Raw genomic sequence first — 17,830 nt, forward strand, 5'->3', positions numbered from 1 at the left:
TTCCATGTTATGCAACCAACAATTTCAACAAGTAATTTGGGTTGCATATTCACTAGGCATTTAATGGACATCGTAATTTACAATATTGTTGAACTTGCTACAAAAGAATACAAAGACGAAGTACTTACCTATGCAGCATATAGATGAAGTTGAATATGCAGTTTAAAATAGCCATCATTAAATCTGCGAAGCTTAAATTTACTAAAAAGTAGTTGGTTACGGTACGCATACGGCGATGAGCTGAAAAATAAGAAAGGGAAAGTATTAATGGAATACAAATTTTAGTTGTTGGAAAATTAGACAATCCGAGTTGATCCTTCTGCACGTGAAATAGAAACGATTGAAATCGTAATAACAACAGTTTTATATAATAAATTAATTGTTCATGTCATTACAAAGTAAGGTGAGCATACGTCTCCTTTTTAACGGATTGTCCCACTTTTCAGAAAGTTGCCCGGAACACCGAGAAAAAATAATGCAAACGGGACACAAAATGTTATATTTCTAAAAAGAAAGTGTCCCGTGTTTGACTAGTAGTTACACAGTTTAATCACAAAGTGATAATTTAAACATACAACTTGTATGAACTTCTACAAACTTTTGAAGAAGAGGTCAACTCTTCTACCAGAAATTCGGTTGTCAAACAAAATATGATATTCATGTGACAATCCTGGTCTCCCTAATCGTGAGTTCTTTTAAATGTTACAAGGTAGTATAAAAATTAAAATTGGTATAAGGATAAATCAATAAAAATCTGACTATTTTGAAACCTACAGATTTCTCCTATAGTGGGCATGAATAGGGACATAACAGTAACCATATCTAGGCCGATTGTCAAATTATGCCAGTTTGACACACACACACACTCCCTTACATATATATATATATATATATATATATTCTTTAAATCTTATCACCCTACTGCAAGGGTAAAGAAAACGTATACAAAAATTGTTAGAAACAAAAATATACGTTGCTCAACCCTTGCTTAAACTTTAATACTTTTGCAGGAATTCACTATCTGAACCAAAACAATTTCATTCAGTTTAGAAAAAGAGTACAGAGGGAAACAAAAGCTGACTTCCAATCTACTGTTGAGAAAATGGAATATTTCACCATATAATGTAAAATTATTTTATATTTACAAATATGTGCATGTGGGGTTAATACGTGCAGAAGGACTAATTCGAACACTGAAAAGTTTATGTCTTTATTTCTTGTCACTGACATCAACATAACAATAATCATTTCGCACTATCATCAAATAAAATCAGCTTCCATAATATAAGCAAAATGAATACTTTTGTATTACAATATATGCCTAAAATATCGACTAAGTCCATTCCTTAATTGGTCTGTCATATCGATAATCACAATTTTATATGGTCATTTAATATTTTATTTATTTCAACGGCATAACAGTATTTAATTCCAATACTAAAATTCCCCTATTTCTGGCTTGAGAGGTCTCTAGTTCAGTGCCCAGTCACGCGAGTTTATGGTGGAAAACATCATATCTATGAATGTGCTTGGCGTTTTCCCGTTTCACCTCACTCTCTCATTTCACCAATCGTTTCATAATCATTCCGTTTCATTGACAACCTGTCTCTTTTCGCGAAAATAATATAAACGTGAGAACTAAAACCAGAAATGTCTTTTGATTTGTTAAAAATCGTTCATAATGAAGCATTCGAGATTTAGTTATCACACACTGTTGACAACTGCTATGAAACAAATGAAGATTAACCGAAAACATTTATTCATAAGCCACTCTGTCTATGTATAATTAAGGTACAAATGTATCAACAGTTCTAAGCTGTTGCACCTATTCATAGAGACAAACGTGTTTCATGAATACCATTACCTATAGAACACTGCGATAGCAGATCAGATGGTATTTTCAAAAAGATACAGTAAAATACCGTAAACATCGTTGTTAGTACAATGTTGTTGTTACATACAACGAATAATTATGATCTGTTGGAAGAAGATGGGAAGGATTCATCTAAGTGATTGTAGTAGTGGGAGGCCTATTGATTAGCTTAGCAGGATAAAGTGTCACAGAGGTTGCGCCTGTAACGGGTGTATGACCCGACTTTATAAAGCCACTGTTTCTAGAAAAGTAGCACTTTATGGTGTTTTTAAAAATATTTGCTTAGGATTTTTGTGTTTCAACTAAGTTTCAACTTTCAAAACTCAGTTGAAAAATGTTTGAACATACTTAAAGAGTAACATGCTTTTTTTATACACCGTAGGTAATCCACTGATATGAAGATATTGATATAAGAACCATCTAAAATGTAACTCACGTGTTTTTATAAAAAAGAAAAAGGACGTTCAACTTAAATTTGTATTTGCTAAACTATGAAAAAATCTTGTCCATTGACGAAGGTTAAGTAACAATTTATGTACGAAAATGGGTTTGACAATTCGCGAGATTTTAAGTTTTAGGTCAATTGTCTAGAACATTGAACAAAAGAGTGTCAGATAGTCTAAACAAAGTTTGAGCTTTTTGGCACGAGATTGCATTAGTGAGTCAAATCTCTGCATGTGGGTCACAGAGGTTCAGGCCTAACGTTGTTTTACGGCTAACATTTAAAGCTATACATACATATATATATATACGTATATATATATATATACGTATATATATAATCAGTTGTAAGGTATTGCGCTACATTTCACAATTTCATTTCTATAATAACACAAATGCTGCCCAAACCAGTGTAGAATCTTTTTTCTGTTATGGGAAAGGTACGTTATCAAACAACAACAGACAATAAGTGGGGCAGTCGCTTTCGTTTTGAAAATTGCGAGTCTAAAATGCTCCTTGCAGTCGGCGACTAATCACACGAAAGGTGGACAATGTTGTAGCAAAAATCGAGGAAGACTGGCGTGGAGGCAGTCATGACATTGCTAATAAATTAAACACCCCTTCCCAAACAGTGATAAACAATTTGGAAAACGTTACCTACAAAAGGAAGTTTGATGTTTGGGTGTCAGATTATCGGATTTAAAAACATTTGCTCAATCGAATTCCTATCGACGAATTTATTGAAACGTAACGAGCTCAAGCCATTTCTGAAGCAGTTGCTCACGAGTAATGAAAACTGAATAACGCACGAAAACAATGTGTGAAAAAGATCATGGTAAACGGGAGAAAAAGCCCATACTGACTCAAGGAAAGTTATACTGTGCATTTGGTGGAATGGAAAGACATTGTGTATCACAAGCTGCTGTCACCGGACAGAATGATAGATTCGGACCTGTACTGTGAACAACTGCAAGTATAGAACTACGTATAGAACTAAGTATAGAGCTGAAGTACTACGAGTATAGAACCTAACAATTCAAGGCAAGCAGTCAAAGCACGTCAACAGAAAGCGTGTCATATATCATACTGACAACGTCAGCGCCAGTTTACATCTTTAATGACACGTCAGAAGTTGTGAGAACCGGGCTAAGAGGTTTTAATGCATATACCTTATACAAAGGGCCTAGCACCATCAGTCTATCATTTGGTTTGGTCTCTGCCTGGTGTTCGTTATGTAGAAAAGAAGCCGGTAAAAACCAGTGTAGTTTTTTTTCTCTTTACTAGAAACAACAGAAGTTCTACAGAGTAAGGGCTAAGGTGTTGCCGGAAAAATGGCAAAAGGTTATAGTCTGTCAATATGTATGTGCTTTTGTTAATGTAATTTTAAAATGTAAATTTATGTTCTCTCAATTTTGATATCCAAGTGCTCAATACTTTTCTTAGATAATCTGATATTACCAAACCCTAACTTATATACTCGATATTGCTCTTATTTCCTACGACCGACTGCTGTATATTTCTTACTTTGTTACGTTGATTGATTACAATTTTATTAATAGTTAATTGGGGTTAAATTACACTTTCCAGCACTATTTTTATAGAACTTGAAAGTGCAATATGAAAAGATATTCGAGTCTAAATTCGAGGATAACACCTTTCCCTACGTGGCATTCTTTATATTATACACGGTAAATATAATAAGAGCAATGTAAATATTTCTTCATTCATTTTCGTAAAAAAATATTTATAACAAGAAACAAATGAACCATTCTATATATAAAGAAAGTATTATTTGAAAGTATAACGTAAAAGAAACTATTAATCTCCAATCTGAATGAAAAGAAAGCAATACACACTTGGTAAAGCTTTCGTTACGAATATATATTTCAATGTTGAAAACACAAGGAAAGTCCAAATCTTTGAAATAAATGATTTGTTCTTAATTTAAATATACTTTCTTAATATGTTCTGTCATTAACACGTTCGCTGCTGAGGACGCCCATCGGCGTCCAGTACTGAATTTGGCATATGCGCCGGACGCCTCTCGGCGCTTGTCCCTGCACCTGATTCACTTTCCCGCTAGCGCTAGTGCAGGTATTGGCGGGAAAGTGAATCAGCTCAGCAGCGCCGTTCTCAGCCGCGAACGTGTTAATAATAATTGTTCGAATACACTAAAGATATGGTTAATGTCAAAATAGAAATGATCGTTGTTAAATGACTAAAGGTATTATAGCGGAAGATTGATCTTGGTTGCCTAATGAGATTACGTGTAATTTAGGAAACATGTTATTCATACTATAATTTCACGACTAACATAGCGCTGGTGCTTAAAAGAACATTAATCAATTAATCAAGATGAATATCCTAAGGATACGTAGATAGACGGTTGTGTGTTGTTTGGAATATAACATTTGTCATTCCAGCAATCTAGTTTCTTCATAATCATGATTACTAACGGAAAGATCTAAGGACAGAAATCCTATCTGACCAAATGCTTATATATATATATATATATATATACGTATATCAATAGGACAAATATGTTACTCTAATTTATAAGTAGGTACTGAAATGCATTTGCATCTTTTTTCTTTTTGGTAGCATTTATCAAGACGCTCTCCATTGCGAGAGATGACAGCTGTGTAGGGTCGACCGGGCCGTGGCATGTCGTGAACACCCTTTTCGCCACCTTGAAAATGCCGTACCCATCGCCTCACATTGCTCACGTCTATTGTATCGTCTCCATAAATCTTTACCAAGCGTCGATGGATTTTAATCGGCTCAATTCCTTCAGCAGTGAGGAATTCAATCATACATCGCACTACGTCCATATCAGGCTCCATTTTTGAACAGTCTTATGCTGGCACCAACTACCGCAGAACAACGGGACTAGCTGCAAATAAAAGAGTAAGGTTCTAGCATTACCACTACGCCAACGACATCTGGCACGGACATACAAAGTCAACATAAAAAATAAGAGGCATTAATTTCGGAATGACCCTCATATATTAGATCAAGTAAAAAAAAAAAAAAAAAAGATCTGAAATAAGAAGGCATGCAGTATGATATAATCGTACTGCTCCTGCATTTCAAGGAAGTACAAATGCAGATCCGTTGTAACTTATGAAATATCAATGATCCGTCTCTACGTCTGCGTCAATCGAATCTAAAATAACCAAAGTTTATTGGACGGTTCTCTAACATTTAAACAGAGGAACATTATATTTCATTCGCACATTTTTCTTGTTTCATAAATAATACTTGAGTTGTTGAATGGAAACTAACAGCAAAGTTACTAAGAGTATATTAAGATTTGTAAAAAAAAAAAAAAAAAAAAAAAAAAAAAAAAAAAAAAGTGTGTTCTGTTAATGGGAAAATATTATAGAAATATAACAGAGAAAGATAGAAAATACTGCTTCTAGGGCGAAGCAGAAGGTAATTGATAGGGGAAAGTAATGAAGTAGTGTTACCTTCTTACTCAGAAAAAGCCATTTTCAATATTTAACAGACTCCAAAGAAATAAAGTATTCTCAATTCGGCTCTATCTGTCTGTCTGTCTGTCTATCTCTCCCTATAATATGTACTATGCTCACAATTTCGACATAAGTGTCATTCGACATTTTTCGACATTTCGACATTTTCGTTCAATTTCGACATTTTTCTTTAGTTCTATCTATCTTCCTTCCTTTCTTTATTCTTTCTTTTTAAGAGTAAGTTTTCACAGCAGTTCTGTGTAAATTACATAAGCATTTGATGAGAAAATTTGCCGATAGAGCATGAATAACCTTAACGACTGACAATATTCATACCGTAATTATGTGTGTGCTCACGTGCACTTCCTTAATGCGTAGATTGATTTTTTTTTTAAACTAATGTGTTTACGTTTCACTGGCTGACCTATTTTATAGGATGTTATTTTCATTCTTTTAGTTTATGTAGTATCTAGCTGAAATATTAGAATAACGCAAAACTGGCTGGTGGTCTCCTGGCTAGTGTAGTTTCTAACGGATATAGCTTTTGGTATACAATATCCCGATTCCTTGCGGGAGATCATCGAACAAATAACGTTGTTTCAGTTTCTAACTTAAATATATATTCACATCTTGCATACCTCGATGCTAAACTTCAACAAACCAAAGAGTGGAGAAACAAAAGATATTTTTTAAATAAAACATTAACAGACTTGAAAATAAAGCAATAACCAAGGGAAAGTAATATAAATTGTGCTTAAGAAAAGTAGAAAATAAATTTTAAGAAGAGTTAAATGTTAGTGTTATTAATAAGAATATTTACAAATCTGTGCCAAGTCAAATTAATTCCTAATATAAAATTGTAGGTATTAATTATTTAAGTTGCCACAAATGTTAAAGATTTTATTAATAGAAGTAATTTCTTACCGTTTACTAGAAAAAACATTAGGCGGTTGCAAAACTATGCAATTTCAAACATCACCCTCGTCTGAAAGAAACGATTCGTAAAGTAAGGAGATAAACATTTAGGACGCATGATGAATGTATTTGTTCTCTACTTAACATTACGGTCATTGTACAAGGCTACATTCATTTTACTAAGCTTTTTTGTTGTTTTTCTTTCAACAAGTAATAATGTCACGTGTAAACCGCGTGGACGAAATTGGTTAATGTGGCACGTGGTTCTCATAATTATTATTGAAATCGGAAGTGATAGAGAAACTAGAGTAGAGATAGAGTAGCTCTTAGGACACTTAATTGGTTGAAAATAATACTTCTTGCTATTTGATATAAAATGAAATATTTCATTTGTACGTTCCACGTTTATGACGGTTAGGTTAAAGAAGACGCTGATGATGAGAAATGAATGGGATGATAGAGTGAATAAAGTGGGAAGAAACTGGAGAACCCCGAGAAAACCCGCGTACACGTTATCTTTTCAACACAAAGTTCACTTGGCGCGAGCTGGGATCGAACAGGGATTCCATGCACCACAGGTGAACGCTCTACCACTGAGCCACCGCAAACCAACACTTCCTGCTATCTATTACCGTTTTGAGCACATTGATTGCCGGATCTGATTCACCCAAGGTTATGTAAATTATTTTGTGTACCAATTATACACATGGCAGCCTTGTATTAATCTATATATATCAAAAACAGTACTGCTTGTTTTCTGTTACCTAAATTTGAAATAAGATGAAGATAGAAGATGGTATGTATTCTTAGAATGCTAAATTGATTAAAGAAACGGTTCTCGCTTTGTCTTATCGTTTTTACTCTAACGAGGGAACCTATCCAAGTGCAACTCTGACTTCGAGTCGAGACTATGGTCGTTGGATACCTTGTCCCAAAAGAACATAACACGAAAAGTGATACATCCTCGATCGCAACCGTTGCAGAGATATAAGCGTGAAAAGTTAGAAATTGAGCTCCATACTATACATTACAAAGTTAGCTTCCGGGTCAGATTTTTCGGAAACGGGCAGGTAAGGAAACTCAGCGAATACATACCAAATTAGTGTTGGGAGCCCACCACCTTTTGAATGAAAAAATGTTGCCCCCGGGGCACTCGCAGGGTCCCAGGCGGGGTCCAACTCAAAATTGGTAAATGGAACCGGGGGTCAAGTAGCATATTGTATGAAAGCTATTGTTAAATAAAAGAAGATAGAACAAATCTCAACTCTCTATGATGACCCTGTGCAAACAGGCAACTGGTCAAAATGTCAATACAACCTACATCAGAAAATATGTGGCAACTCTTCTAAATCCGTTAAGTTGTGACAATAACAAAACAGAAAAACACGTTTAAAAATGCAAGGTATTGAAGTTAAACAAATTGTTGCAGAGTCTCTCACAGAGTTACACAACGGACCTTATCCAATTATAAGTGTGACTTCGAATGACCAATGGACCATAGAATGACCATGGTCCGTTGTGTAACTCTGTGAGAGACTCTGCAACAATTTGTTTAACTTCAATACCTTGCACTTTTAAACGTGTTTTTCTGTTTTGTTATTGTCACAACTTAACGGATTTAGAAGAGTTGCCATATATTTTCTGATGTAGGTTGTATTGACATTTTGACCAGTTGCCCGTTTGCACAGGGTCAACATAGAGAGTTGAGATTTGTTCTATCTTCTTTTATTTAACAATAGCTTTCATACAATATGCTACTTGATCCCCGGTTCCATTTGCCAATTTTGAGTTGGACCCCGCCTGGGACCCTGCGAGTGCCCCGGGGGCAACATTTTTTCATTCAAAAGGTGGTGGGCTCCCAACACTAATTTGATATGTATTCGCTTAGTTTCCTTACCTGCCCGTTTCCGAAAAATCTGACCCGGAAGCTGACTTTGTAATGTATAGTATGGAGCTCAATTTCTAACTTTTCACGCTTATATCTCTGCAACGGTTGCGATCGAAGATGTATCCCTTTTCGTGTTATGTTCTTTTGGGACAATGTATCCAACGACCATAGTCTCGACTCGAAGTCAGAGTTGCACTTGGATAGGTTCCCTCGTAAGTGGATCACTAGTGAAACTGGAAGTTATTTTGGGTTTCTATTACATCTGGTTTCAGTAGACAGTTAAGCAGGGATAGGAAAGGTATAGACATTAAGCGCCGTGTGTGTCTAAATTGATACAGACATTCTTTCCTACCTGGGCCACGTATATCATTTTACTTACACAGTCGAGACTCTATTGAGGGCCAAAGCAAAATCATCTTCTTTACCTAATCGGGCCTAGTTGACCTTGAGAAAGGTAGTCTGTTGTTGTGTCTGTTGTCAAAAACCTTTATAAAGCTTACGAAGGATAAACCAATGTGTATCAATTCCGATACACACGGCCTGAACGTATTACCTTTTGAAAGTACATCTTGGCCCGGGAAGGGGGAACCAGAAGACCTGTTTTTTGGCGAACAATGTGTTAATACGGTTACTCGATTGTAGGCAACCGCTTCTCGCTATCTATTGTCGTTTTCTTCACTTTAATGCTTAACGCTAAAACGAGAATCGGTTGATTTTTCTACAACTTCTAGTTAGAATATCAGCGTCAACACGAAATTTGATTTCTAAGTTTCGACTCTGTACATCGTTGCCAAATTGATGATATTTTGTTAAGTAGTACTTCAGACCTTTTGTATTCCAATTGGACACACGGATAGACTTGGTAAATTTATATTGAAAGGTTGCTTGGTAAATCAGACTCCTTAAAAACTGAATTATGGGTCAAGTTATTCTGTAGAGTAAGTAAGAATTATAGTACAGATGAAACACATAGTAAAAAAAAAGTCTTATTTCGAAACTGATCATGAAATGAACGCTCTCTAAATTGTTATTTAGTGTAATTTAGTTTTTTTTTCACCTTTTCTCAATGTTGGAATGTTTTACAATTTTACTACTTTTTGAATAGCATTACTTTGCTTTCATTCAAATGAAAGATCAAAAAGTCGAATGTTATCGATATGACAATTATTTTCTGTCGGCTACAGAATACTTCATACAAGGTTCCCAATAGAAAATACGTTGAAACCAGTTGTTTGGAAGTCGAAAAGTAAATGCGGTTTTAAATCTTCAGGAGAGTAAAATCATTCAAGGTATTTTCCAATCCCCTTGAGTATTTTGTCATTGTTTTTTTTATTATTTTAACAACGTGAAATGAAATCTTTAGTTTTACGTCCCACGGTTATGCCGGTTAGGCTAAACGAGACGGTGATGATGAGAAATGAATGAAATGGTTGAATGAAGAAGGTGGGAGGAAACGGGAGAGCACCGAGAAAACCCACAAGCACGGTGTTTGTCCACCACAAAGTCCACACGGCGCGAGCTGGGATCGAACCAGGAACCCCAAGCACTGGAAATGAACGCTGTACCACTGAGCCACTACCACGCTTTCTTTAAGTATTTTCAGAAGTGTTATCCAATTAACTCGGTCGAAAAGCTTTTTGACAGTGGATGTAGTACAAACCCAACTCTTTCTTTACTTCAAGAATTCTTTCTGATATAATTCGCATCAATCCAATAGCATCTCTGGTGCCTTTTCCTTTCCGGAATCCAAATTGATCTTCTTCTAACCTCTCGTCTGCCTTACTTTCCAGCCGCCTTTTCAGAATGCGTGCAATGATCTTTCCAGTGTGGGAAATCAGGTTAATGGTTCTGTAATCGCTGCACTTCTTTGCTTGATTTTTCTTGTGCAATGCAATCATTGCAACATCAAGAAAATAATTTGACCACTCTACTCAGGTAGATCTTGTTAATAAGTGAAGACAGTAGTTTCATTGCGTTGTGTCCTAATCCCTTGAGCAAATCTACTGGTATGTCGTCGTCTCGAGTGGCCTTTCTCCTTCGCATGTCTTTAATTGCTTGTACTACTTCCTTTTCAATATACTGATTCCTTTTTCATCACTATCCACCCCTTTCTCTGCTTCGATCGCAATATCTTTGGGCGGTTCTTCTGATCATACAGATCTTTTATGTATTCCTCCCAATTTCTAAAAATTCCTTGATGGTACATCAGATCATATCTGCTGCCGTTTCATTATTTCTTCACATATTTACTCCATGTACTTTTCTTTGGCTTTGTCCGTTTCTCTTCTCAAAACATTATTCAGCCTTCTGTATTCATTGATGTCCTTGTTTTTTGCTCTTCTGCGTTCCTCCATCTTCTTAAGCATCACGTCAGTTATCTAATATAGTCTATAATAGTTATATAAGAGTTATAGTCTATAATAGTCTATAATAGTTCTAGAAATCTAAATCCGGGTTGAAATAAAAAAATGCCTACTCTGGATTAGAATAGCAAAATACAGTACGATGCGACTGCTACGAGCGCAGGATCTTGTTCAAGAGGCCTATTCCGTAACGGCTTGAGTCAACGTAACGCAAAATCTGTTTGTTGGTTTGCAAGAACAGACGTAACAGTTATAATCTACATTTCCATATTTTGTGGAGTATTACACACAGTGCACACATAAACTGGGACTTTGGAAAAGAACTTTATTCCCCAGTTCGACGATTCGGAAATTCAAGCTCTACATACAGTCATATTCATTTAAGTTCAAGACCCATTGCATATCTGTGCCCCTTTCCAGAAATTACTACATTCAACGTTTTGGAAGAAACATATGTTCAGTTACTCCTCACATCAGTAGTCATCATATTTCTTCTCATCTTTCATTCTTATACTCTCATTAGGGCCTATCTCAAGTCCAAAACATTTTTATAAAATAATTTTCCTGATAGTTGACTCAGTCAGGCAGTATTATTTCATCAACATAAATAAAATGTTCGGTAATTATATAATCAGCGTCTGATAACTGTGCCTATGAGTGATCATCATTAAATTAAAAGATTTTAATCATGTTACCCCTATAACCTGTACTACTTTAGCTCTTAAAAATGGTACTCTGATTCAAAGATTGTGCTCTGATCTCTGGTAGAAGAGATTCTTGGTTGAATTCCCCTTCTTATTTTATTTTATTGGATTTAACACAACAGGGTAGAACCCATTTACAGTGTTCATACAGTGTTTACAGTATTTTTACAGGTACTATAAGTTATTACGAATTCCATTTACAATGTCTTTCTTGTAAGCTTTTATCTTACAACTTAAATAAATATCTTTAACTTTTTTACTTATACTATTACAGGTTGCACTCAGTCTCCATGTTGGCGACTTCTGGAGTATATTAGTCCTTGGTTTTGCGGAATAAAATATATCAAACTTATCTGGCCTTGTGTTTCGAGGTAAAACACGAATATGAGAAGATGAAATAAGTTCATTACAGTCAACTTTAGCATTAAATATTTTATAAAGGAATACCATATCAAGTAGAATTATTCTTTGTTGTATACTCATGATACCAAAATTAGTATTTAGAGGGTCACTGCTATCCGTCTATGGGTATACGTGTGTTGATTTGTACGTTAGATACCTTAAATATTTTGATTTAATTCTTTCTAGGTTGGCAAAATTATTTTTGAAGATCGGATTCCAAGATTACTTAAATATTCCAATTTGGAACGAACATAGACTTCATAAAGTCTTTGAAGTGTTTTTTTTTTTTTTTTAATTCTCGCTCAGTCCTAAGGATCAATCCAAGATTTCTCTGCGCTTCATTAATGATGTTGCCAATATGACAATCGAATGTTAATTTTGAATCATAAAAGATACCTAAGAGATACCTAAAATTGTAAAAGCGTCATATCCTTCCGAGCATGTGTCGTTAGCTGCAGTGTTAGGTCAAGCTTTATCTTTTTTATATATAAACTGATTCAAAATACAATGCGAAAGAAGAGGCAATCTCATCATTAGTGTTTACTTCCTGACCATTGTAGGATAATGCACTTGCATTCAATGGCGCGTTTTATTTTTAATGAAATTTCAAATTGGTTGGAATTTGATTCTATTGCAGATTTCTGACGTTATCGCGAAATTATTGTATTGATATCACGTTTTATTTCCTTACGTAATCGAGTAAATTCTGTAGTGTGATAATCTACGTTAATAGCAGTTTGTCTCATTTCTTTTCAATGGTATACCTTATCTTTTACCGTTTTAATGATATCTCATGTGAACCAACAAGGATAACTTTGACTGCATTGATTTTCTGAAGCAATGCTTCGATCAGATATTTTATATAAAATGTCAAAATTTGTCAACTACCATATTGATACTATTACAGTGATTAAGAATATTCCAATTTATGTGAGAAATTTCTAAATAAAGTTGTTGAATATTTGCTTTTCTAAAGTTATATCCAGAAATATTAGATCTTGTTTTTGAAGCTGAACAATGACTGGATTCTATAGTAATATCTAGTGCAGGGTAAAATTGTCCTGTTTTACTAGTGGAAACTCTTCCCTAATGACTACATTATGTGTGTTGCTACGAATTAAATCTAGTGTTTACCCATCACTATTGCAGACATTATTGAATTAATTTAACTGGTAGAGGGACATTAAATTATGCAAGCATTTATATTTATCCGTTGCATCCTAAAGATTGAATTTAGTACCAGTTATATTTCTTAAATTGAAATCAGTCAACATGAAAATAGTACAAAATGGTGGATATTTTGATTCAACATATTGATACACTTCTTCATATTGTTTCATATTTGATTCAGGCGGAGAATATATTACAGACACATAAAATCTCGCATTTTCATATACAATTTTGGCCAATACGCAATCAACATTTAATCACAGGAGTCTATTATGGACGCTTGAAATTTGCTTTTTAGCACCGTTAGAAGCACCCCTCCTCCAGTAGCTTTACCCTCCTTTTTAGATCTTTATCCTGTCTCAGTGCCGTGTATTTGTCATTGGGAAGATCACCACTATAAAATCCAGACTGTAGCCATGTTTCACAGACACCTATAATATCATAATTCGATGGTAGTACATTACAATAAAATGTACTTTTTTTTTGTTATTAAATCCCCTCGTATTTTGAAAATATACATTTAGAATTGATTTTTAACCATATCTGTCCCCTGGCTATTATTCTAATTTCCTGCATACTGTAACAGTTTTGTTTCCCTCACATTCTTGTGGTGGACAACATCGTGATTTTCTCAAAGTTCTCTCGTTTCCTATCACATTCTCATTCCACCAAATTATTTCTTAGTCATTCACTTTCATTAATTATCCGCCTCCTTCAGCCTAAAGAACATAATTGTGGGACGTTAAACTTGAAATCTTACTTTATTTCTTTCATTCTTAACGTCCGCTGTTTATCTTTGTCAAAAGTGTAATTCTTGAGATAATTTTTACACATATAATTCTATGCTCTTCTAAGAACCAAGTCTTTTTACTATAAGTATTTGGTAATGTATTACATTATTGAATTTCTTGCTCTGGATCGTCTTCTATTTTTTTTTTTTTTTTTTTTTCAGAACACCAAGATAACATGAAACTGTATGGTTTAAGATCATAGAAGAGAGAAATATTTCAAATTCTTGAAGGTCATATTTTGAAAAGATATGGATATATGAATAAAAAAAAAGATTATAGCGTATTCATCTAACATCAAAACGAGAGAACAGAGAAGAGATTAACGTCAAACGAGAAATGAAGATCGAGATTTGAATTGAGAAGAAGGAAGAACAATTTCACGCTTTGGTGATTCATTTGTCTTTTATTTTTTAATGTTTTTTTTAACATTTCCTTCGGCAGTACACGTAATATTTTTCAACATTCTTTATTTCCTCCCGCTCTTTCCACTTCCCTTACTTGAAAGTCAAATAGTGCATCTATGTCATCTGCCATGTGACAGTTTAATTTCCTTTCGCTTTTTTTGTGTGTTTCTTTCCTACTTTCTCTCTTAGCATGCATTAGTAGCAACCTTTTCTTCTCCAAATTCTGATTCTAAAGCAGCCATGTCCAATTTACCTTAATATTCTGAAAAATCCTTCTCATCTTACGAGAGTAATATTTAAATTTTTACGGAGGAATATCTTGAGTCTCTCTCTCAAGGAGTTAACACAAAGAATTTGTATATGATTGTAAAGTCTTAAATGCAGAAAATATAAATTACAATTCCCTTTCTTTGGAAGAGGTTAATCGAACAGATAAATGAAAGTGAATCTAAAGTTGAAATAATCACGAACACAAATATACAATAGAAGAAGTTAACTAAAAGCTGTAATATATTATGCGCCTATTCTGTGATATTTTGAGCGAAAGATGCAGAAGATATTTTTTTAAAAAAAGCAGAACAAGACTACGATTTGAATACATGTGAGCGACTGTTGTTGCAATTCTTCGATATTTTTCTAAAAGTGTCAATGATAGCTCCGAATTCTCATCGCAGGTACATGTGACATTATATACCAGTATTATCACTTACCAGAGCCCACAGAATGTTGAGCTGAGTGCATTGTATTACTCATGTTAAACTGTGTAATGGGTAGTCAGTAAACCTTTGTCAAATTTTGCTTTAAACTTGGAAATATGACTACAAACAGGTACGAAATGCTGTAAGTGCCATTCGACCATGCATCAATATGTCTCGCAACGTCCTTCTAGTGGACTCCACGCTTCTAAACTTGACAGCAGCGATAATACCACGAGAGAACTCAACTGTATTCCACAACGAGAGTTCCATGGCTGCTTCCAGCGACGACAACAACTCTAAAATAAATGTGTAGATAATTTGAGGACGCAAGCATGCATAGGTGATAACTTGTCATAGCGATTGTTATAGCATCAGTCCTGGAATAAAATAAACAGTCCTTGTGTGTGTAAATGTGGGTGACACTAACAAGTGCTTATTCACGTAAAGCTTACGCTGTAACCACATGACGTTTTAAATCGTTGTTGTCTAAGATTGCAATAAGGAAGAGCTGAGAATTATTAGAATTATGTAACTCATTCCAAGGGCGTATTCACGGGGTCAACCGGATTCAAACGCTCCTCAAATCTTTCTAGCTCAACATACATTTGTGCACTTTCTCCATAAAACTATACTTGTTTAACAGGAAAATGAAAATTTGATCTTACACTTTATATGTACTCTTTCTCTTATAAAACAATCTGATTCTATCTTTTTTGTCGAAATTATAGGTGGAAGTATTTTACAATTGCTTTTCGAGTGCAAAATAATATCCGTTCAATACTACATAGAGACGCAATGGCTTCTAAGTATCAAACCTCTCCCAAAAAGCTTGGGACCCTCCCAACAAAAATATCTGTGTGTACGCGTGACTCATTTTATTTCTATTGGGATAAAACGGTTACTACAACACTGGATTTTTTAACTTTATTGTCGATAATAGTGACACCACGTGACTCCACTCGGCATCCTTAACGTTAACTACTGACAGTAGCGACACTATGTGACTCAACTCGGCATCCTTAAGGTTAACTACTGATCATACCAACCCATTTGACTCAAGTCGGCAACCTTAAGATTTACTACTGACTTTAGCAAGACTACTGACTCGAGATAAATTGTTATCCAATGTCGTTGTTTCTTCTTTCCAAAACGAAACTTCATCTAATATGAGGGGAATTTCGTTCTTTATGAGGAAGAAATTTTTGAAACCGGGAAGGGTTGCTCTTCCTGTTCGAAGTAATAATGAGAAATAAATACAATTTCGTACTCAGACAGAATAGTTAAAACAGAAAAAAACAGTACGGAACTTTAACAGGGCGAGTTGTTTGTATCATTAAGTTATTAAAACAATGACTGTTGCGAACTCCCAACATACTAAGCTGGATCTTTAGAAATAAAGATACACAACAAGATATATAAAGAGATAGACCCCATCGCTAGAAAATAGATCTATATATTCTATACATATCAACAAACAACTTAAAAGTTTCAGCTTCCTGACCACTCTTTAGCTACAGGAATGAAACGGGATACATACCAGAATTATGAATCGTTTTCTCATAATTCGTGTAGTTTTCAATTTTCAAGTTATATATTTCTGTCACCTTTATTACGATTCTCGTCCACGTCTATACACCATACACTAAGAAAAATCCGTTATCCGGACAGCGGTATATTTTACAAATATACGGTATCCTTATCTGTATTACAGAAATCAGTACGGAGCATACGTTATCTATATTCTATATATGTACTGCTCTTTGATGTTCCACCATGTCGTTGCAGTATGTCTGACATCTAACAGTCTTCCGGATATTACATACATAAGCTATATGTTACTTATGCTCATCAGTATGTGATATCCTGACCGTCTATATACAGTTTTTTTTTTTCGTTTGTACGGAAAGTACGCTTATTCGGAAGATTTATACGCAAAGTACGTATAAAATATCCTTTTTCAGTTATCCGTTTGCTGTATGTTAAGTCCAAAAACAACAGGATTTACACGTTTTTACGTACGCCACATACGATTTTTTAAATCAGTATAGCAATCTTTGTAACATATTATCAAAAGCGTAGAGTTCATTTTGGAATGTGTTCTAAACACTGTAATATGACATCTCCGAGGGCATTTCTGAAGACAAGACATCTGTTTTCAATGCATCTTTAAGTGTTGAAAGCAGATAGAGGCCAGAATGTGATACTTCTTAGAAGCATAACGGACGAGGGAGAATTATGATGTTAGATCCTGAAGAAGGTTTTTATCTTACCAGAAGACCTTTCCTCCAGGGTCGACGGACCTAAAGTAAACAGACTCAATAAATTCAACTGATCCATCAAAATTCTTTCCACGATGCAATGAGATAATTTTTTCAAGTTACAAATACGAGTATTCTAAACAATTAACCTCCTGTCCTTCATCACCAGAGCCTTAAAAAGAGCCACGTCTTCTGCATTAGTTACATAAATTGGACATACATACTTTGGCAAATCTTTAGCTAAGCCCACCCATAGCTCCTCCTCCCTATAAATTAAAACACACACTTCGGCAAGGTAGAGTCGGTCAGTACTGTCTGCTCCGTAAATACCCTTCAATTTATTTATACATATTTTTGTGTATTGCCGTCATTTATGGCCGTAATTTAGTCACGTATACACTGAAAAAATTGACTTGGTCAGAAATACCAAATTTGTTTGATCAGGGCATT

General features: G+C 34.8%; 1 protein-coding gene across 1 annotated transcript in view; it reads right to left on the minus strand.

Moving 5' to 3' along the window:
• LOC145678744 (tachykinin-like peptides receptor 86C) overlaps positions 1–17,830 on the minus strand; it is a gene marked incomplete in the record, with an annotated part of 805,565 nt that overhangs the window by 645,772 nt on the left and 141,963 nt on the right. The window contains 1 exon segment of the mRNA XM_081749208.1: positions 129–240. Coding sequence (XP_081605334.1) covers positions 129–240 — 112 coding nt within the window.

Source organism: Thermobia domestica, chromosome 1 (genome assembly GCF_964235325.1).
Source record: "Thermobia domestica chromosome 1, izTheDome1.hap1.1, whole genome shotgun sequence".
NCBI lineage: Eukaryota > Metazoa > Arthropoda > Insecta > Zygentoma > Lepismatidae > Thermobia > Thermobia domestica.